Source organism: Microtus oregoni, unplaced genomic scaffold (genome assembly GCF_018167655.1).
Source record: "Microtus oregoni isolate MIOR12 unplaced genomic scaffold, Mior012 000001F_ref0000356, whole genome shotgun sequence".
NCBI lineage: Eukaryota > Metazoa > Chordata > Mammalia > Rodentia > Cricetidae > Microtus > Microtus oregoni.
The window spans coordinates 74594315-74617487 of NW_024543060.1; the positions used below are offsets into that span (position 1 = coordinate 74594315).

The window sequence follows — 23173 nt, forward strand, 5'->3', positions numbered from 1 at the left end:
ATGGAAAAACCGATAGAACGTAAAAGCAAATGTTAGCGGAAAGCAGGTACAGAGCCCCATACATTGGAAGCGAAAGGGCACTTTCCCTACAGCCTACACTATGTCCTCTGGGAACAGAAACGTATTAGCAGAGCCTATGCCTTGTTAGTTCTATGTTGCACTTTGATCGTTGTGCGTTAACACTGTTGAGGTTAAAGGGAGAAGCAGGGCTATTATAAAAACTAACTGTACATCAAAGGACCCCCTAGTTCTTGTCCAGTACCACCTAACAGCATAAACTAAGAGGTTCCAGGACAGCACAGAACAAGCTGTGCCTTGAGAGTCCTCTGGCTCCGTTCAGCAGTTTCTTCAAGAGCTCTTTGGTTCAGTTTCAGGAGATAACGGACCAACTCTGGCCTATCAACTGTCTATAATTAAGCCCCAGGGATTCCTGAGGTTACCACAGTGATAGAATCTGGTTCAAATAGTCGAGAGCCACTACAGAAAAAATCTAAGTCCAGTAGTATTTAATCACTACGTTCATATCTCAGCTCCGCAATACAATCGTCACAATGTACCTCACTCTGTTCACTAGGATAATGAAATAATCCTTACACAAGGGATGGAAACGAATGCAACTGCCTTCAACAACATGTACACATTTGTGATACACACAAACATTAATAGACAATTGTCTATTATCCATTATTTTAAGCAGGTCCCTCTAAAGATGCAGATATCAATTTTCCCATTTGTTTAAGAATGCAAGAACCTGTTATAATCGAAAACTTGACAACTCAAATGAAGTCTAGCTTCAATACCACGTTCATAAAAATAAAAAAATAATAACTTTTTACACTGACAAATCTATTTATCCCAGGTGAGTTTAAGCAGAAAAGTCAATAGAATGAGAAAGGCTCTATATAAGGTGTCTTAAAAAGACTGTGCCAACAGGTCGCCCAGAGCTCACTGGTTATCTAGTTTAGTTAAGCAGTGACTTCTGGATTTAGAGAGACTGTCTCAAAAATTAAGGTGGAAAGCAATAAAGGAAAGGCAACCAGGGCTAGCCTCCATCTCTGCACATACTTGCTTCTCATGTCTGTGGAGGATTTCAACCTACATATGGCAATCTAGAAATGCAATTTTATGTCAATACCATAATCTTTATCATCTTATTAAAACCCACTTCTGGCTGGGCGGTGGTGGCGCACGCCTTTAATCCCAGCACTCGGGAGGTAGAGGCAGGCGGATTTCTGTGAGTTCGAGGCCAGCCTGGTCTACAAGAGCTAGTTCCAGGACAGGAACCAAAAGCTACAGAGAAACCCTGTCTCGGAAAAAAAAAAAACAAAACAAAAAACAAAAACCAACCCACTTCTATATCCTTTTATATATGAGCTGTGCTGACTAATATGCCAGCGAGGACAGGGTCAAAACGAAGAAGCAAGGAGTCTGGATTGACACACAACCACCCATCACCAGACTAACATACCCACAGTGAGTCAGCAGGTGCTAGTCCACCTGGGCCTGGCTATCAGCTGTGACAGACCTGAGTCATGTTAACCACAAAGGCAATATGAATTTACCCAAATCCTGTACTAGATCTCAAACCATACTTAGTTGGCAATATTCTCCTCATTTGAATTTACAAATCTTGTCAAGACAGACTGGTGAGATGGCTCTGTGGGTAAAGTCACTTACCCCTAAGCCACAACTTAGACCCTTAGAACTCACACAATGGAAGAAGAGAACCCACTCCCACAAGCTGTCCTCCAACCTCTAAAGATGCACTGTGGCATAAACACACACACACAAATATAAAAGAGGCCAGCCCGGTCTACAAGAGCTACTTCCAAGACAGGTTCCAAAGCTACCTGTTTCAAAAACAAACAAAAGTCAACAAAACTTGTTTTTGTTTTTTTTTTAAAAAAAAAAACCCTCAAATGAACATCTAGTAACCAATAAAATTTCTTCGAAAATTACCATTACAATGGATATTAGAATTTATAAGCCATTTAAAATAAATATACATATAAAATTATACAAATAAATGTCATTCTATTGCCTTCTTCCTATTCTTGCTCTACTTTGTAACTTAGTTTTTATTCTTTGGCAATTTTATACACAAATGTAATGAATTTCACCATCTTTACCCTTTATTATCCTGACTCTCTCCCTCTCTTGATGAAGCCCTTCTCCCCTACTTTTTATGTCCCTTTGGAGTAGGACCCACTGAGCTTAATCAGTGGTTGCTTGCACGAGCAAAGATGGGGTTACCTGTATAGAGTGTAGAAAATCTGTTAGAAGAGCACCACTGGAGAGAACGGCAACCTTCCATCAACCACTAACTGCTCGGTCTCTCAGTGACGGGCTCTCACATGCTCTCTCTTGTGGGTTTCAACATCATTCTTTCAGTCTTTGTGTGTGTGGTGTATACATGTTCACATGTTGTGCACACATATGTGTGGAGGCCAGAAGTTGACACAGAATTTCTTCTTCAACAGTTCAGTAGCTTTCTACCTGATTTTCAAGACAAAATCTTTCCCTGGAACCTGGAGTCTACAGGACTGGCTGGGCTGGCTGTAAGACCTTGGGTCCCTGCCTCCCCTGTGCCAGGGCTGCACCAAGCTGCCACATGGGGATCTGAACTCAGGACCTGGACTCAGCCAGCATTTTCTTTCGCCAGCTTCAAAAATATTTCCCAACTATTCATATCATTCTGGGCATAATATTCCCAAAAATTTTTAGAAATTTGTGGCCATTTTCCAACGAATTCTTAAAATGGATCTTCATCACCAAATACTTTTTATATTCATAGTTTACAAAGTAAAAAAGTTCACTGTATAAAAATTGCCTTATGGACTTTTTTCTTTGTCTACATCTTTCCTGCTGGAGTCCAAATGACGCCTTTGAAAATATGGTGTCCCCTGAAAAGAATGTGCATTTTTTTTAGTAATCACCTTGTTCTCAACTTTCAGGGTCCACTTGCCAATAGCTACAAAATATACCTAATGCGATCTTCCCCCCAAAAAAAAATCACTTACAAACTCTATTGAGGTGTCTATCACATTACCAATCCTTTCCCCAGGAAATCGAGGGTGAAGAGAAGTGTGCAATGCAGAAACAAGCACGTACCATCAACACCAACCCTTAACAAACTAGCAAACCAATATTCAGTTATGTCCAACTATCTATAGTTAACACTCAAAATATTACCAGATGTTTTCCCTTGTCCAAATAAGAGAAACTATTTAAAAAAAACATTCAAAGATGGCATAATTTAAAATGTCTATTTCAATCACTGTTAACCAGCTAAAGTGATTTCCACATTTGTATCCTACACAAATGCCTTGTCTCCAGATGGTATAACATACATATTGTCTCTTTCAAGTAGTATTTTTACATTAAAGTGTTTTTAGAAAGGGCAACTTACAAACCATCAGTTCATGTCACACACATCACACACACACACACACACACACACACACACACATACAAAAAGAGAAAACTACATATTAAAAGTCAGAATTCAATAAGATAACTACTTCCTGGTCCACTTAAGTTGAAATAAGACTAATGAACTTACTGCAGGTTAAAACAGCCCACAAGATTCTGTTTAAGAGCTGTTTTCCTCATTACCTGTGTAACAAAAAATTAAAATGTCAAAAGAAAAACTTTAGAAAACAAAAGCATGCCTAGTAATATTCTGAACAAAATCATACCAACATATTACACCTAAGAAAAGCCTACCTAGCTTTTTTCCTTAGGAAATGTTTCTCTTCCCTGAAAGCACTATTGAGTAAACTTAGAAGCTGAGGGAAGTTGCATGCAGTTGGAGAAATTCCTAAGTGTATGATTCTCAAGAAAACCTACCATGCTCCCAGCACTGTCCTCTTGGCCCGCCTCCTCGCCTCTGAGCTCACTTTCCCAGTGCATCCTCTCAGCTGAAGGACCTGACGTCACCGCACTCCACTCCTCTTCCCACACTTCTGCATGCACTCACGCCACATCCCCAAACACCTGCCCCAACACCTCGCAGCACTCAGAAGATACCCTAGAACTGGAATGTCCAGGAAGAGTTAAAGAGAGAGCATCTATTTTAGGCATATGGATTCTTGTGGTTTTTCTAGAACTTTGTTTTATCTGGTTATCAAACTTCCAGCAGACAGAAAAGGCCTCAGAGAACAGACTAAGTACAACTTCTCTCCCCCAATTCAATATCTAGCCTATAGCTAGGAACATATGTAGTGCTCATCTTCACTAGTCCAACCACGTGCCCTTTACAACACTGGTCACACTCACCTGTCACTTCTTTTTCATACTCCCCTCTTTAGACAAGCAGAAACCACATGATACAGAACCCTCATTTACACACAAACCACATCAGAATACAGCCACACAAATCTTTGACACAAATCTGTCAGGACAATCTACTACTTTTAGTACCTATCAATTCCTTGTCTCAACTATATCTTTAAGCAATCTATTTCCTAACCCAATTGCTGTAAGTTTGCTAGCTATAGTTAGTTCTTATAGATTAGTCAGCTTTGAAAATTTTTCCATTGCCTCTGGCCTTCTTCTTTTCTTGGTACACTGTTCACTTCTGTTCACCACCAGGTCTCTGCATATGCTATTCTCTGTCTCTAAAGAACTGTCCCAAACACTGCTCTCATTTACAATCTGGGGTGCCCCGACTCTAGTGTGGATGTGCCTCCACAAGCCTTCACAACACGCTGGAGTACAACAACTCCAGGTCATTACACATAACGGATAGAAATCCAGCACTGCTCATATGCTTACCTATACACTCTAGCAAACAGCAAGCCGTACTAAGGCAACACAGGCCAGCTTCTTTGTTATTAACTACACTGAATAATGTCACGTTTAGTCTAAGGTTTAGAATTGTTAGAATTGTCAATGCCTTAATTCTTAGTAGTAAAAACATTTTTGCTTTAAAATAAAATCATTTACCAAGATAGAATTCTAGAATATATATTATACTATATATATATATATATATATATATATATATATATACTGTATACACACACACTGCTAAGCCATATAGAGAAATGAGATTGTTTTAAAAGTGGAGCTGCTGAAGATGGCTCAGTGGGAAAGATGCAAGCCTGCTAACTTGAGTTTGATTCCCAGAACCCTCAACAGACAGAGACAAAATTATTCCCTTCATGCAGGCTCCAGTCTTTACATAATCTCTTACACAAATAAATAAAATTTTAATAATTAAAAAAGTGGCTACATGTTTTACATTACTGCCAACAGTGCAGGAGGGTTCCAACTTGCACATATCTAGTCAACATGTTCCTACCCGTTTTTATCACTGCCATCCTAGAGGCTGTGAAATGGGTAACTCACTGTGGGTTTGACTTGTATTTTCCTGAAGCCTAAGCAACTTCATTTCATTAGAAAGTACTGTTAGAATTTATTTTACAAAAAATACATCTCTTTGAGTACTTAAGAGCCTCTGGAACTGTGCTGGCTGGTTTTCTATCGCTTGACACAAGCTAGGGGAAGAACCCTCTAACTGAGGAGCTGGCCTATAGGCTAGCCTGTGCTACATGTCTTAATTAGTGGTAAATAAATGTGAGAGGGCCCATGCCAATGTGGATAGTATGACCTTTGGGCAGGTGGTGCTGGGTGTTGTAAGAAAGTCAACTGAGCAAGACAAAAAGCAGCATTTCTCCATGGCTTCTGCTGCAGTTTGTGTTTCCAGGTCCCTGTCCTGGCTTTATTAAGTGACAATATAACAAACGGAAGGTCAAACAGTTACTCTCCTCCCTTATCTTTTGGTAATGATGTTTATCGTAGCCAGAGAAACCCTAACTAAGATTGGAACAGACTATACTGCAGGCCTGAAACTGCTGGGGAAGATAACTGTATGGAAGAGGTGAAGAAGAGAAAACAGAAGATGGCCATCAAAGTTCTAGCTTTGTAAGCTGAAGAATGATGATGTTAAAAAAGATACGGATAATGTAAAAAAGGAGCTCAGATTTTCTGGAAACAGCTGAACTACAGCAATGAAAGAAAGAAAAAAAGGCACAAGAGTCTTAGGAACACTTGTCCTTAAAAAGCACATCAGAAAGAAAATGAACAAGAACTCTGAGAAGAACCAGAGGAAACAGGTTATGACATAAATCAAATAAACTTATAAATTTATTACTCAAATAGTTTTTTGATATTCTGGCCTAAGTCCTTCTCGAAAAGAATAATCTAATCCTGCACCTTTTCAGTTACTGAACTGTTATAATTTGTTAACAATGTCAATCAAAAGCACACTGGACACTATCTGATTAGTAAAGTGTCAAACATGATGATCTAAATATTTGTTGCATGAAAAAGTTAACCTCTAATTTATGTGGATAATGGCATTATACAAATATAGATTAGGTAAACATTTTAATAACATACACTGCAAACTTCTAAAACATCAAATTAAATCCTTTAAAAAATGATGTACTTCTTTTTAAATTAACTGTTAATTTGTTTTTATTTGTATGGATGTTTTGCCTGAATGAATGTTTGCCTGGGGCCTGTAAAGACCAGAAAGGAACCCTGGGAGTGGAGTTACAGACAGCTCTGAGTTCCCAAGGTCTCTGGTCCTCTAGAAGAGCAACTCAGATATGTAACATGAGCCTCTGAAATACCACTGTTCCTTCCTAAGAGGACCTGAAGGCAGAAACAAAAGAATCCCTAGAAACTCACAGGGATTTAATTAGCTTGGTGTGTTCACTGAGAAAACAAGAGTCTCCATCCAAAAAAAGGTAGAAGGTGAACACCAACATTCAAAGCTGTCCTTGGACTTCTACATGTATATTTGCGGGTGTGTATGCCCATGTTCGTCCTTCCTTCCTTCCTTCCTTCCTTCCTTCCTTCCTTCCTTTCTGTCTCTCTCTCACACACACAGATACACACATACATGCATACATACACATACATATTCATACCAATAGGAAAAAAAGGAGGTGGGTGAGGAAGAATACTTTCATCCTGTTTCTTTTCCAACTACTTCTCTCAGTGAATACAACAAATTTTACACATTCACATAAAGTAGCGAAACAATAAAATAATTTTCCTTTGGGTGACTTATGGAGGATGACATCATCGCACGAGTTTAACAGATGTGTCATCTTGTAGTCTGTTCAAGGTCAGTTTTCTATATTTCATATGAGAAGCTTCACTGAAAATGTCTTCTATAAACGAGTACAAAAGCAACACAACATTTGAGCAAAACAAAATTTAGGTGATATTTCTGGGAAGCAATTTATAAATTCATATGTTCTGAACAAAATATAAAAATTTTAGGTGACATTTTTTGGAAGCAATTCACAGAATACAACAAATTAAGATGAACATGTAGATTTGCATGTTACATCATGAAAATGTGGAAAAGATAATAAACATTCATAAAATTAGAAAAATAATTTTAGACAAAGTGAAATTCCATAAAGCCATTAAAGGCAAATTGTGTGTCAACACTAATGAACAAAGGTTATGTATAATCTTAAAAATAGATTATATACTAGGAAACTAAGTATAATCCTATTTATAGGTAATCACATACTTGTTTTTAAAGTGAGTTTAGTAGATTTTTTAAGGGGCTATTTTCAACCCTGGTCCTTTGATTAGCACTAAACATCTTCTATTTTTTTTCTATGAAATTTTAATTACCGAGGCATTTCTATTTGCAATAATATGCATATATAATAAGCATAGATATAAACAGTGTTAAGAAATAAAAAGAAGATAGAATCTGAGGCAAGAGGATCAGGATTTCAAGGCTAGCCTGAACTACATGAAACCCTGTCTCAAAAGTAAACAACAAAAACAAAGCACAGAAAGCATTGAAATCTTAAAAATTACTTATAGCTTTTCATACCTAAGGTAAATGCACTGAGATTAAACTGTGAAAACGCTGGCTGAAGGGATAAAGCTGCAAGAGACATTTTCAAGGAAAAGACAGCTGCTGTGCTGTTGTGTGGCCAGCCCAATGTACTTCGGAAGGATATAGAAATTGCTGAACATGAATTGTTCAAAAATTTTGAGAAAAATTACACAGATTAATTAACATGCGTATAACAAAATACAGCATCCAAGTCTGGATACAGCAGCATCAAAACTTTTGTTAGGAACAAAAACATAAATACACAAATATTCAAACTGTCGGGTGTAACAATGACTTGTCATGGAAAACCTAGAACACAAACAAAATATACTAGGTTCACTAAAGAGAAATTCTGAAACAATTTATACTCAGTGTCAAAAATGTACAAAGAGTTAACTGAAATTTCAGAAAGCCTCTTTATGATCATGTTCTAATTAAAAGTAAGCTTGTAGTCTGTTCCCCAAGGTAGAACTCATGCCTGGTACCATAAACAGCGCCAGGAATCCTTGGTTAGATAGGTCATGGGCCTGAGGAAGAACCCAGTATTCTCATCCTGCTGAGTGGACATAATTAACAGCTTCCTAACAACTTACCTTTTCACCCATAGATGAGTGCACCTTTCACCCCTCCTTTTGCAAAGATGGCGATTCACAGAGAAACCCACAGCAGGTCAAGGTGCAGAGAGACTATGGTGGGACATCTATCACATTCCCTCCTCCCAAGGCTCAGAAGAGGAGGGAAAAGATTCTAAGCACCAGAAGGAGTGGCTGACTATGCTAAGACAGTGTCTTCATGCTATGACATGCCAGTGGCACACATGAACTCATGGAAGCTACACTGCATGCACATGGCCGTACAAGATCAATCCAGACAAAGGTTTGTTCGTGGATGAGGGAGGGGGGTCACCAGGTCCCACTTCTAGCTGAAGAGCTACTGACAACTGGCAGTGGCTTGAGGAAAGAGAATTGGGGGTGTTTAGGGATGAGGCCACCATACCTATATTGGCAACACTGAGCAGATTTGGTGGGTTTCAAAAATAGAACATATGAAATTGAGAAGGAATAGGGATGGGATAAAGGAGGAGATGAAAGAAAATGGAGAAACGCATTTGATCAAAACACCTTATGCATGTATAAAATTCTCAAGTAATATTTTAAAATAAGCTTTGTAGAAAACCCATGCTATTTATTAATGATACCATGCTTATTATCACAATCTACCTATGCACCAGATACAACTACAAGTAATCAGCATTTTCAAAATGTAACTTTCCTGGATATATTTTAATAGAGACGACATCCATAAAAAGGTCCTAGAGCTGATGCTCCAAGAGGTCTACAAATGTTCCAAAGCACAGATATTTCCATCTAAAATAATCTTGATACATAGCCCTCAAAATTATCTTATGAACTTATTATATTCTTTTTTTTGGTTTTTCGAGACAGGGTTTCTCTGTGGCTTTGGAGCCTGTCCTGGAACTAGCTCTGTAGACCAAGCTGGTCTCGAACTCACAGAGATCCCACTGCCTCTGCCTCCCGAGTGCTGGGATTAAAGGCGTGCGCCACCACCGCCCGGCCTATTATATTCTTTTATATAAATATTATAAGCATAAACCCTCAATATAAGGATAATTCATGAATGTGCATGCATACTTGGGTATTTCAACAATTAGTTCATGAAGAAATACTTTCCTATATGGCTACCAAACTTGAAGAAAGCATTAATTCACACCTCATCAAATCCAATCTCCTTTGTATTATCTAATACTGTAGAAAGCAAGAGCTTGTACAGTCTTGAATTCTTTTAGGAGACTACATTAATCCAAAACGGAACCAAGTCAATATGAGGTAATAGTCAAGCTAGAGCTTTCTATTAGGTAAAGCTCTCTCCATGGACTCTCTCGATGCACATAGCATACTTAGATTACTAAAAAGGTGACAGCTGAGAAATGCTTTCACTGCTTTCCATGGTTCTAGTGAATGTCATTTCAGAAATGCCTATATGACACATGACAATGTGGAATGTCTCCACCCCTGAGAACATCTGAGTCAAGCAGGCACGGAGGGCAGTAAGACATAAGTGACACCTGCCTTTTTATGGCTAGCCAGCACAACAATGGACAGATAAGCAACCAAAACACAAGTGAGGCCAGAAAATTGTGTGTATGAGGGATCCACAATGAAAACATTCAGCAAAGAGTCTCTAATTAGCATCGCTACAATGAAGGTATTGCTTTTATTGTGTGCTACCAAGGAACCCTTTCCTAATGAATACCAAGGATTTGTTTATAAAGATATTCACTTTTAAAATAAATTACACAAACTTGGCAAAATTAGACCTGTTTTCATAATCAGCAATATATTCTATTTTGAAGTAAGTCTAAAATACAGATTATTTTACAGTAGTAATATCTACTTAAACATAAATCTATTTATTTATTTATTCATTCATTTATTCATTCATTCATTCATTCATTTATTTGAGGCACGGGCTCCACCTGTAGCTCTGCCTGTCCTGGGACTCAATGTGTATACCAAGCTGGCCTCTAACTCCCCAGAGATAGGCCTCCTCTGCCTCCCAAGTGTTGGGATTAAAGGTATGCGCCTCTGATACATGTTGAATACTATAAATACTGTCACAGTTGCCCAGACAACTTATCAGTTCATTTCCTATTAATTCTACTGTTAAAATTGCAATATTTAGGGTTTTTTTTAAAAAAAAAAACAAAGATACCAATTGTACACCTACTGAATTAAAATGCAGACAAAGAAAAATTAAAAATATCTATGTAAAGGAATTTTCTATTTTGTCTGAAGGTAAGATACACTTTTACTAACAGGTAATATATGAATGCTAAAAATATGGTTTAGAAAGGGCAGAGAATCATTGTGTACTCCAGTGATCAAGACCTCTCTCATCTCTCACACTCTGTGCTTTGAGCTGTGCCTTACTAAAAATAAGCTGGGAGATACACTCCACAGGATAACAAGAAGCACAAAGACTTATGGAAGCAGGAATGCGGAACCAATGGTCCCAAAGGCTTTCACCCATTTCCCCAATCCCTTCAGATGAATTCCTTCTTGTTTCCTATTAAGTTTCCTATTTAAGCTACAGCGCTTAAACTCTGATGATACAGAATGCCACAGCATGTACTACCATGCCCTGGTAAAAGCAGAACACATAGCATAGTCATGGGTCTGGTCAGCCTTGGCTGCAAATGTACTTTCACCAAAGCACAAAGAACACCTGTGTCAATCTCTTGATAACTTACTAGATTGACAAGTGAATCTCAACTGCCCTTTATTTTGATGTGACATCCTTCTTTGTTAAAATATTCCACTACTTTATAAAATGATGACGCTACCAGGTGATCTAACTACTTGTTTTAAATTCCCTGATGGAGCAAAGGAAAAAAAAAGATGTACTTTTAGTTACTGAAATAAAGATGTTCATGTAAATAAAATCCAGAGAATCAATAACGGGCAATAAAGAAATCATATTTCATATTTTCATCAAAATAAAAAAATTATTCTTTTCAAGTTGAGACCTGAACGGCAATTTGGCTACACTTTGTAAATTATTTCATGGAATACCTAACTTGATGTTCCTATTAATAAGAGGCAAATCAAGCAGGAGTAAAAGTAAAAGTCATTTTCCTAGCTCAGAAGCTACATTAGCATTTTGTGTAATATCCCATCTCCTGGCCCAAAATATAATGATTACAGTCTACAAAGTAAATTGAAGAAATTCTGCTGCATAGTGATGACAAGCTGAGATTATTTTTTCTTTTGACCACAGGACCTCACTATGTAGCCCTGGCTATCCTGAAACAGAGGTCCACCTGCCTCTGCCTTCCAGAGGATAAAAGGCTTATGTAGCCAGGTCTAGCTGAGATTGTCTTTAGTATCTCAAATATGAGTTTGCCTGCAGTTTGCCTCCAAGAACAGAATGTACAGGTAGGTATAAAAATCACTGAAATAAGTACATACTAAATGTAGTAATAAAATTGTTACTAGAAGAAAAATGAAAAGAAAAACTAATTCTATATTCTGGAAAAAAGGAGTATTTTGTAGTAATTTCCTTCGTAAATTATAAAAAAACAAAACAAAGAAGTCACGTGATCAGGTGTTCTTTAATTAATGATCAGCAAAACAATCTTGGCAAGTCCTAAAATTTAGAGCAATTTTGAATTCTAGATTAATTTTAAATATATTACTATTGCATTTTAAGTACCATCAAAAGATCTCAAATGTTCTTTGAAATAAAAGTAGGTTTTAAAAAAAAAATGTACCTGTGCAGGGAAAACTCTCAAATACTATTCAATACAACCACAAAAATGATTTAAAAGAGTTTCTTCTTCAGACTTAAAATAGGGCACTGGGCATGGTGGCACACCTTTAACCCGAGTACTCAGGAGGCAGAGGCAAGAGGATCTCTGTGAGTTTGAGGCCCCTCTCATCTACACAGTGAACTCCGGGACAGGCAGGAATACACACAGAGAGAAAAACCTTGTTTTGTTTGTTTCTGTTTTAGAAAGTGGGTACCTAGACTAAAGCTTGGGCTCTGGACTCGGAGCTGCTTTAGCATTCCAGTTCTGCCATTCCTCAGGGAGGACGCTGTGAGAATTACAGTTACACTGTTTCTAAGACACTGGTAAGTCATGGCTACTGGACATGCAACCTAACAAAGTAAACTTACAGGAACTCCTAGAGCTCTCCAAATCTCTTCACTGTGATTATGGAAACCAGCAAACTTTCAAGAGAAAGGTATAAAAAAAGGTATAATAAAAGACGGCTCTTATTAAACAGACTCTAAAGCAATGAGAACAGCACCTTTAGGAGGTATTTATTACTACAGTAGCAATCTAATAATGTTTTGTCTTTATGCCTATTAAGGTTTCTAAAAGCCCTTTCTTTCTTCAAGATCATCTGGACTCTGAACGTGTTTCTCTTACTGAAGAGAACATGGTAAGAGAACTGGCGAAAGCTTCCCCTGCTCTTCGGCCCAGTGCTCCTACCTGGCTATACTAGCAAATGCTCAGTCACAGCTTGCAATCACACTGGAGCTAAAGCCCAGGAAAGATAGTCTTGGTTGTGACACTTCAAAGTCAGACCACAGAACTGCTGCCAGGAAGCAGAGAGCCAGCAAGTGCAGAGAGCGCTCTCACAGCAGCAGTGTAGGCGCTGGCCTGCACCAGCACACCCCATATAAGGCTACATTGTCCATTTACTTCTGTGAAGGAAGGGACCGGTCTGGGCTTGGCAGTTTGCTTAATACATTTTAAAAATGGATTTTGGAGGATTTCAATAAAAAGTTTATTGAGCCATCAGCATAAGGTAGAATAGCTTTTCTAAAGGAAAGCATGCAGAAAAATGATTTCATGTATATTTTCTGTTGTTGTTTTGTTTTTCGAGACAGGGTTTCTCTGTGTAGCTTTGGAGCCTGTCCTGGCACTAGCTCTTGTAGACCAGGCTGGCCTGGAACTCACGAAGGTCCACCTGTCTCCCGAGTGCTGAAATTAAAGGCGTGTGTCACTACCACTTAGCTTCATGTACATTTTTAACAGAAATTTTAATACTTTTTATAATTGATCCAAAACCCAACATTTCATTAAAAAAATAGAAGAGGAAAAGGTTACAAAACTATAAATGTATTCAGATTAAAACACGTATATAACACTTGAACTATTACACGACAAGCAATTCAAAAATCAACTGCTTCTAGTATTCTAACACTTTGCTTCTTAAGGAAAACTGTACTACACCTGTCCGACATTTTACATAGAAGCTTTCAATGGATCCTTTACAAGTTGATAAAACTTATATTTAAGAGCAGAATGATTTAATATTAAGCTTATCTACAAGTCTGTCTAGGTGGAAACAGGGGGGCATTACCGTAAAATTACAGCCTAACCTTGGATTTCACTATAGAATCTACCTCAGCTTCTTCTTTTTTTATGGTTCAACTGAATGTATTTTCTACCACTCAACCAAATTTGAGGCTGGTTTTGGACTTCTTAATAGAAAGGGAACATACTTAGAAATACTTTAAATCTCAATTAAAAGAAATGTACCAAACATCCATTACAAAGTTTTTCATAAAAACAAATTTTATAATATTGAACCAATGTTCTAAAATCTGGATATGCAGGCTTCAAATATATAGCTCACAGTATACGAATAACCAACCATAAGACTTAGTCACGAAAAGAAATACAGCATACAATTCAATAAAAATTTTTAGTGAGTCAGTCCCTGGAAACATATCGGGTCCTGATTCTTTAAGTTTGGAGAAACAAGCTCCCAAATACTACCCAGTAAGAAGTGCTTTAATAACAAAGATGGGCAGAACCTAAGTACAAGGCGTCCGTTAGAAGAGGGCATGTGTCTCTGCTACCACAGTTATACAAAGAAAGAGACCTTCTAGTCGGCAGCTGGTTGGAACCTTGAAGAAAACTAATGTGGGCTGGTAGAGAAAGGAAGGATAGTCTAGTAGAGGAAAAGAGATGACTAAAAGCATTGAAAAAAAAATGTAAAGATACAGTCCCAATGAAAACGTTCACCAATTTCAGTTACTAAGCATAGGCTAATGACAATGTTTCAAACCTATAGTAAGAGGACAGGCACAACAGAGCACTGTTAGAGTATCTGAAATCGGTATGCATCCTGGACTAAACCATACACACACACACACATACATACATACATGCACATATAAAGATGGGAAAACAAACTGTTCCTATAATACCAGGATAAAAATGTAAGTGCATGGAACAGCTTGATACTCAAACTAGCAAGGAAAAAAATTAATTTGAAGGTAATTGTGAAGGACAGGTGACTGCCTGGACATATGTACACTGGGAGCAAGAGTAAACTATGACGAAAATGTTCAAATTTATCTTGAGATTGCTGACATCATTAACAGAAATAGAGGCGTCAATGAAAAGTCGTGCTTGGTGAGGATCGGGGTTTTAGTCTGCATTTTCATCTGAAATTCATGATGACCTAAAACTAAGGCTGAATATTCAGACTGCATAAAAAGGATTCCATACAATGTCAAGACATGAAAAAAATAAGTAAAGAAGTGACAAAAACAGAATAACTCAATTACCAAAAAGTTTTCTGAACAGGAAGAGTCCCCAAGAAATGTTTTGTGAAAACAAAGTCGCTGTCAACCTATGGTAAATAAACAGATCGGAATAGACACGCCTACTTAACGATATATACTTTTGATTAAAATTACAATATATAGGTATAATTCATTTTATAACAGAAAGTTGAGCAAGAATGTTCTACAAGAATAGAAACTGGAAATTGACTTGAAAACCACTGGCATAGAGAAAAAGTTAAGATTTTGTGGTTAAAACAAAAAAGCTAAACTACAAACTGACACTCCTGCATTTTAGGCGTATCAGTAAGGACCCGGGATAGGGCATCTTATACATAACCCAAGAGATCTTGAAACTGTTCACGAAGCACGCTAAAATACAGGTATAATCGCACACTATAAATAAAGTTCTGCAGGTGAATAACTGCATCTAGACCTCGGGTCTAGACAAAAAGTCAGACAACCGTATCCTACACCTGAAAGACGAAGGCTACTCCAGGGACTAGGACAGAGGTTTGGCTTCTCTCCGCACAGCAGGCATTTCTATACCAAAGAGATACACAACAGCAGCGGAGTTTCTGTCATTGCTTTCAATGAGAGCTCATCCGACCGACATCTACCCCTTAAACCGCCAACCACTTCCATCAGAAAGGTAAGGAAAAGGCCAGAGTTAGTGTAGCTGTGGGCTGGGAAGTACCGCAGCTTTTCTCCTGCCAAACTGAAAAGGTGAGCGAATATGTGAACAGACTCCAGAGAGGCTAGGCTGGTCAAATATTTCAGTTATTTTATGGTCTTTGGAGTATTAAAATATTCAAGGACGGGTCACCAAATCAGCTATGCAAATGGCCTAAACTCCGAAACTTTCTCGTGTGCTTGCCAACTCTAACAAAATTCTCAATAAAGACTGTATGCACATTCACCAAACAAAGCACCGGATTCAGTTAGTCCAGAAGTTATCTGTAAATCCAGCCTCTTAAAAGAAGTGAAACACAAGTCCTTAAAAGCCAATTTCATGTGTTTTCTCCTGTCTAAATCACTATTGCAATATTTTAAAAAAAATGTGGGAACTGCCTTCTTCTCCAAGCCAATACAATTCTCCACAGAGAAGCAACTTTACGTTCTACTTAGCAGTTTCAGAAGATTTACTGACAGGAACCATTATCCAAGCATTCTGACAAACAGTAACTGTGTTTCGGAAACAATCTCACATTAAAACTTGCAGGGACATTTGAAAGAAAACTCTTAAGATTTTTCTTCGGTTTTATACAATTACAATTTTTAATGCCAAAGTTGCTTTCCTTCTCAAGACCGTGTTTTCTGATCTTTAGTTACACTAAGCTTTAAGCAAATGAGGTTTGCACCACGTGAGAGAAACCAGGCCGTATTTTTCACTGGGGGCCATTCTGAATTCCAGATCTGTCCTGCCAATTGTCAGTCATTTCAACCCTTCCAGTCAGCTTTGTAAACAAAGGCTTAATGCCAAATGTGATATGCGAATTTGATTAAATGAAACTTAACATGGTCATCACTTACTAAAGCAGGAAGCAATATAAGGAAAATATACCACGTCGTTCTAAAAGGTGTAAAGTTAAGAGTCACAAACTCTAAAGTTCCGATACAAAGTGTGAAGCCTTAAGCTCCAAACACCCAAACGAGTTTTTACCACAGTATTATTCAAACTGAAGCTGATTTCCCACACAACCAAGACGAGTTCGAGAAAGCCTTAAGAAAAGCCTTTTTCATTGTTAATTTTCTAGTAATTCCAAGTTGCTTAATATGAAAATAGAAAGAATCTATGCCATGGCACGTATTACCAGCACTTAAAACCTTGCTTTTCGAGCAGGACTCTAAGGGTTTTGTTGCTTTTGGCTTGTTAAAGGCAAAGGCAACATTATCTCTGGATTGCCAATAGTTTCTCCTTATTTGGCTAACACCGAGAGATCCCAATCGGACTACTATAAAACTTTAACATGCACAAAGCATCCATTTTGAGAAAAGATTGGGATTAGCTTTCTATTTTTTTACCCCCCAGCCCCAAAAGGAAAAGCAAAGTTTGGCAAGTGTCTTTGTAGAGTGTTTATTCTTCTCTTTCTAGTCCCGGTGCACACTCGGGAGCCAGGGCTCGGGGATCTGTGACACTGCCGACAAACTCTTCGAGACCAGCAATCATAGAAGAGGTGGGCAAGCCCACTTGGGAAGGCTTCCCAAGCCGATACCCTACCAGCCCCTCTCTTTCAGCCACTGCAGATCAGCTAATTACACCCCGTTTTCCCCTCCCCAGTGACCAAGAGTAATAAAGGAGAAAACAGGAAATCGTTCGCTCAGGGCACCCGGCTCCGGCTCTTGATTACTATTATTATCGTCATCATTGGTAATCAACTCCGAAAAAGTACACCAAAGCCCATGTCCACCTCCAGGCCCAAGGGGGTCCCTCTGCCCAAGTTACCGATCCCTGTTAGTGGCTTTCAACCACCCTCCCCCGCTACAGTGGATCAGTGACACCGGGCCTCGGCACAACCCATTACACACTCCTGCTCGTCCTGACCCAGAGTCCCAGACACATGTCCACAAATAGCTCTAGGGTCCCCCACTTCTCCCAGAAGCCCACAGCCCCATCTTGTCCCGCGCCTAGGAAATCAGCCGGCTCCCAACTGCACCGGCAAGCGGGGGTCCGAAGGGGGCCTGGAGCCCCGCGGCCAGCCTCCCCCGCCGGAGCCGCCCCCTCACCCGCAGCAGGGAGGCTCCCGCCACCACCACCCCGGGGCCTTCAGGACCGGCGACCGGAGAGGCCCGGGCACGAGCACGACGTGGGCCCGGGGGTGGGGTGGTGGGGGTGGGGGGTCGGAGTGCGAGCGGCGGGCGCACACAGACCTGGTGCAGGGCGGTGAGTCCGTCCACATTGGCGTAATTGATGTCGGCGCCTCGGTGCAGCAGCTTGAGGACCTCGTCCGTGTCGCCGCTGGAGCAGGCGGCCAGGAAGACGGCGCCATCGTCGAACTTCACCTTGGTCTTCTGGCGCTTCACCACCGGCGGCTCGAGGTCCGTCTCCGAGCCGATCCAGCGCTTCAGCTGCTCGTTCCGCTTCTGCTTCGCGTCCGCCATCTTCATCCCCCTCTCCTGCCGCCGGCTCTTCTTATCGCGAGCGGGGGGGAAGGGGGCGGCGGCGAGGGAGAGGCGAGGGGACGCGGGGGGTGTGCGACCGTGGCGGCCACCGAGCCGCCCGGAGCCGAGCTGCGAGCCGGGGAGGAGACGCTCGAGACTTCCAGTATCCCACAGAGCACTGGGGCGAGCCCGGCAGAGCTGGACCTCTCTTCCTCCCACAGACGCCCTCCCGCCCCCCGGCACGGCCCGCCCGCCCGCCTGTCCGCCCGCCCGCCCGTCCGTCCGTCAGCCGCGGCCCGGCTGAGCGTAACTTCGCGAGATCGCGGCCGGGGAGGCGCCCTGCGGCCTGTGCGCATGCGCGCTCCGCCTTTCCCCCCCCCCTCCCTTCTTTCCCCCGCCCCTCCTGCCCGGCCCAGGAAGAGCGCGGCCGCCGAGCGCGGCGGGGGCGCCACCGGAGGGAAGCGGGTGTGGCTGGGACTGCCGGGGGCTGGGACGATCCTGGAAAGGGAGGGAGGAGACCGGGAAGGAAAGGTTGTCCTGCGGGACCCGGGGTTCTTGGAGGCCCGCCGGTCGGCCGGGAGAGGCGGTCCCGGGGTTTTGACCTGCCTCCGGGGCTCGTCCGGCCCGCGCGACGCCGTCGGCCCAGGGCGGAGGGTTTTCCTATTGGCTGCGTGATTTGAACCGAGTGGACCCAGGTCGAGCCTTAGGTGGCTCTGGGGGTGCTCTTTCCGAGCAACTCGGGGGAACCCGGGCGGCGCAGTCTTGCTGGAGAGCGTTTTTTTGTTTTGTTTTGTTTTAAAACGTGGGGTGAGTCGTCCCTAGGGCCCGGGTGGCGGTGACCGAGGTGCTCGCCTACTGACTGACAGGGGGATGATGACCTACGGTAATTGCGGTCGCTTCCTGCTAACACCCACAGTAGAAATGTCTTTCCCCTTAGACGTGCTTGTTATTGTTGTTTTGTTTTTTCTGTCTCTGAAGCCTGTTCTGATTCCTCTTCCTTCATGGCTTTCAGCCTGTGTGGCACTGCCCAGGAGGTTAGCTCAGCCTTGTTAACTGGTCCTGACCTTTTAAGGGATTTATGGTTCCCGCTCCATTGCTTTCTATGGAGTAAAGACCCGGCTGCGTCTAGAATTCAAAAGGAATGTGGATGAAGGCCGTTAATTCGACCAATATTTATCGAATACCTGTCTAGTAAGTAGTGACTTCCCTGGGCACTGAACAGACAATAAATAGGATTTCTTTGAACTTGTTTCGTAAATTCACATGCTGTAAAAAACATTATATAAAGGGGTTTTAACTCTGCCTTTTCCACAGAAGCACTCTCGCGCCCACCCACCCACCCACACTTTTAGGTCCAAAATAAGCCATAAACCCCTACCATTGAATGTTTTGGGGTCCTCTAGAGTCTTCAGTCTTGAGACTGAGATCCCCCTACAACAGAAAACAGTTTCAATTATAGATCAGACTTGCGGGGACTACCCATCTCTGTCCTCCCCCCCCCCCCCCCCCCCGCCCCAGTGCCAGGCTTACAACCGTGAAGACTTATTTTCTTATTCTCAGCATGTTGCCCTTCTGGTAGATTACATTAGAATAATTAAGTAAAATCTGCTTAGGAAATCACCTTCTTTATAGAATAGTCTGAATTTCAATTTTAGGAAACGCAATAGAATCTAAGATAGGATAAAAACACTCCCTTTGAAACACAAAACGAGTGTGCCACACATGAAATACACCATGGTGTCTTCATAAAATGTGCCAAGGATCGTAGCATCAGACCTTCACATAACAATGGTAATAATAGTGTTGGGTCGTGAATTTTCCTAGCACTGAAATATAAAATCCCTCTGTAATGGAACACAGCCCTCATAATAAAAGAAAGGAATTAAGGACAGCCCTGTCAGCTCCTCTGTCTCCCTAGAAAAAACGATTTTTTCCTTGTTTTCTAAGAACGTTCTGGTCTATTTATTGGTTCTTAAAAGTGGTCTTGGACTATATGTTGGTATCTCAAATTTTCCCTTGGGCAAGAGGGATTTGATGGGAGGTATGGCGTTTCTGATCCAAGCACTTATTTCAGTATTTGAAAATAATACAATAACTAAACAGTAGTTTATTAATAAAACAGAATTAAGTCCAATTCCCCAAATATGTCAATTAAAGAAAATTAAACAGAAACCTCAAACCTTGGGCTGTTTACTTGTCCAAACTTTATGGAGTTTAGCTTTTCTTCATAACTTTTAAGGTCAGGTAGCTCTTTCAATTGCCACCTGCTCTGTCTTTTTAGAATACATACACAGACACACACACACACATATGTACACATTATGTGTGTGTATATACATATATATGATATGTATATGTGTGTGATAAACATATATACCCTGTATATATAATGTGTGTATATACACTGAAGACCTATAGTTAACTTAAGATGAGCATAAATTTTTATTAGCACATACAAAGCGCAACCATTTCGTATTATAATTACTGAGTGATTGGCCTAATCAGAAGCTGAAGAATTACAACTATTTCCATTTCCTAATTACCTGTATGCAAGATAGAAAATGAAATGTTAAGAGAGTAGCACGTGTTTAGAACCTAAAGAGAAGTTTGCAGTCAGCTAACGCAAGATATTGCAGTAGTCCCAATCAAAGAGTTGACCTGAGTCAACAGTGAACCCCTGCACTTGCTTTGGACTACACTTAATCTCGTCTCGAGTTCTGGGTCATGGCATCTAAAGTCTTTTGCCTGTGTGCAAAGCCAGTGAGACTCACGCCTCAGCCCAATGGGTCCTTGCACTACACTATGGGAGTTAGCTTTCGTCTAACACTTCAGGGCAGACTTTCTGCTACATCGGGCTTTATCCCCAAAACCTAACCTTGGCATACTACAAGTTGTAACTACTCTTTCCATGAACCAACAGCACTGGTTCCCCCAAACCTGGAAGTCAAATGACTTTCAGCGTATTGAGACAGACACTGGTAGGAAAATTTCTATGAAAGTACTTAGGTGCTCTGGGAGAAAAGCTAACAGAAATTTTGGAACTAACTTCTAGAAAGAAAATTTAAGTGTTTGAGCCCTGTTTGGAGAAACCAGTATTTATTTAGTTGAGGGGCCCATCAATTGTTTTTTGACTTTGTTTGTTTTGAGACAGGTAGCACTGGTTGTACTGGAACTCACTATGTAGACCAGTCTGGTCTTGAACTCACAGAGATCCGCTTGCCTCTGCCTCCCAAGTGCTGGGGTTAAAGGTGCTGTGTCCTGCTCAATTGTTCTTCTCATTAAACCCCAGGGAAAGCTTCTAAATTCCCCAGGGTAAGGTTTTTTTTTTTTTTTTTTTTTTTTTTTTAAAGATGCAGTGATAACACACATAGCATCTTCTTTAAGGGTATTTTCTGTGTCTCAATTTTGGTAGGCATGAATAATACTAGTTCTGTCATCTTCAAGATCAAGGAAGCAGAACGTATGAGAAAGAAAAGATTCAGGTCTTCACATTCTTCCGTTCGCTCCCTTTCTTCCCCTTACTCAAACACAGAACAACTCTGCTTCCTTGCCTCAGAGCACCTTTGTGTCTGGGGGTGGGGGCGGGGAAGGAGAAGTGGCTTTCAAAACTGTTTCCTTCCTAGCTTCAAGTGGCCCTCCCCCAATTATTAAGAGTTCAGGACCGTTAATGTGGTTGCAAGTAGCATACGAGATGACTAGGAACCCATGGGAAGTATGTTTGCATGCTATTAGATTTCAATTAAAATGATATTTTCTAAATCTGTTTGCCTTCTCTCACAAAAAATGCTGATCCATCCTAACGTGGGTTGTTATCTTTTGTTAAGATGGAGAAGAGAAAACCAAGCAGAGGGGCTTTATCTAAGCTGCCCTTGGTTGCTAACGGTGAGAGCAAGTTTTCATGGAGAATAGAACTTCTTGTCTAGATGCATTAAGATAAGAGAGAAGCTTGTGTCTCTCTTGGACTGTAAAGATTGGTCCCTCGTACCTGGAGGTACCTCTGTGACTGGGACAGACTCTCAAAGAAAATGGCTCAAACTGCTTCAGAGAGGCTGGGGTGTAAAATGTCCCCCAGACACACGCGTGCCACCACAAGTATAGAGAGAATGCAACAGTTTGCTGGATCTGAGGTCGGCCCATAGAGTCACTGTGACTGACCTATTGTCAGTCATTAATCCTCTGTTCCTGAATTCATTCATTCTAGTTGCAGAATGAATCAAATAAATAAAATACCCTGCCATCAGTGAGCTTAGACCGGAGGAGTCCAAAGCAGCACTCATTGCATTGCACCACAGAGTCTCCAATCAATTTCAAACATTCTTTGTGTGTGTGTGTGTGTGTGTGTGTGTCTGTGTGTATGATGGAAAATGAGCACATTTGACATTGAGCCTCCCACAGGAACACAGTTTTTGCTTTATCTTGGCCACAGGCTGAGAAGCAATTGAGAGAGCGTAGGAGTAGCCATTACAGGAAGCCTTGGGGAAGGCAATGATATGTGAACTAATCACTGGAGTAGAGATGGGCTATGCACGAACATGGGAGGGGAGCATGGTGTGGCGTATAATGTGTAAAAGCATAAAAAGAACAGCCAGGGTCGGAGCACACAACAGTTGGGAGGTTGTCACAGGATCCAAAGCTTAGTAACAGATCACTTCTATACAAAGTAGGTGACACATTTGTCACAATGCTGGGAATGGTTGTGTGTGTGTGTGTGTGTGTGTGTGTGTGTGTGTGTGTGTGTAGGCAGCTCTGGATAAAATGTAGAAGCTTTATTTGTGGAGCACTTTCTGTGACTCCTGCTTGCTATTAGTGAAATTAGCTAATCACTGGCATAAACTGAGACCATGATGTCTGTTAAAAGGGCTTAAAGTATGACCCATGTCATTTTAAAACAAAATTCTCAAAGGCTGAAAAGTCATTAGTGCAATGATATCCCCTGGTGTTTGTACACTTCAATGGGAGTTGCCTTTTCCTGTCTGGAAGTCTGGCATGGATGGTGGCTGAAGATCCAGTGGAGAACTAATGGATGATGATGGTTGTGTGTCCTCCTCCTCCTTCTCCTCCTCCTCTTTCTCTGTTTTCTCTTTT

At 40.9% G+C, this 23173-nt stretch overlaps 1 protein-coding gene across 6 annotated transcripts in view; it reads right to left on the minus strand.

The window, feature by feature from the left end:
• The window catches only part of Ppp1r12a (protein phosphatase 1 regulatory subunit 12A), a 112142-nt gene extending 93837 nt beyond the window's left edge, over window positions 1-18305 (minus strand). For 4 of the 6 annotated variants that reach the window (XM_041677475.1, XM_041677448.1, XM_041677466.1 and 1 more), the window contains exon 1: window positions 17858-18305. In XM_041677475.1, the coding sequence (XP_041533409.1) occupies window positions 17858-18094 (237 nt within the window). In that variant the 5' untranslated portion in view covers window positions 18095-18305. The remainder of the gene's footprint in view (window positions 1-17857) is intronic. The other 2 variants (XM_041677482.1, XM_041677440.1) reach the window with 1 other exon arrangement.
• Window positions 18306-23173: the final 4868 nt, after the last annotated feature.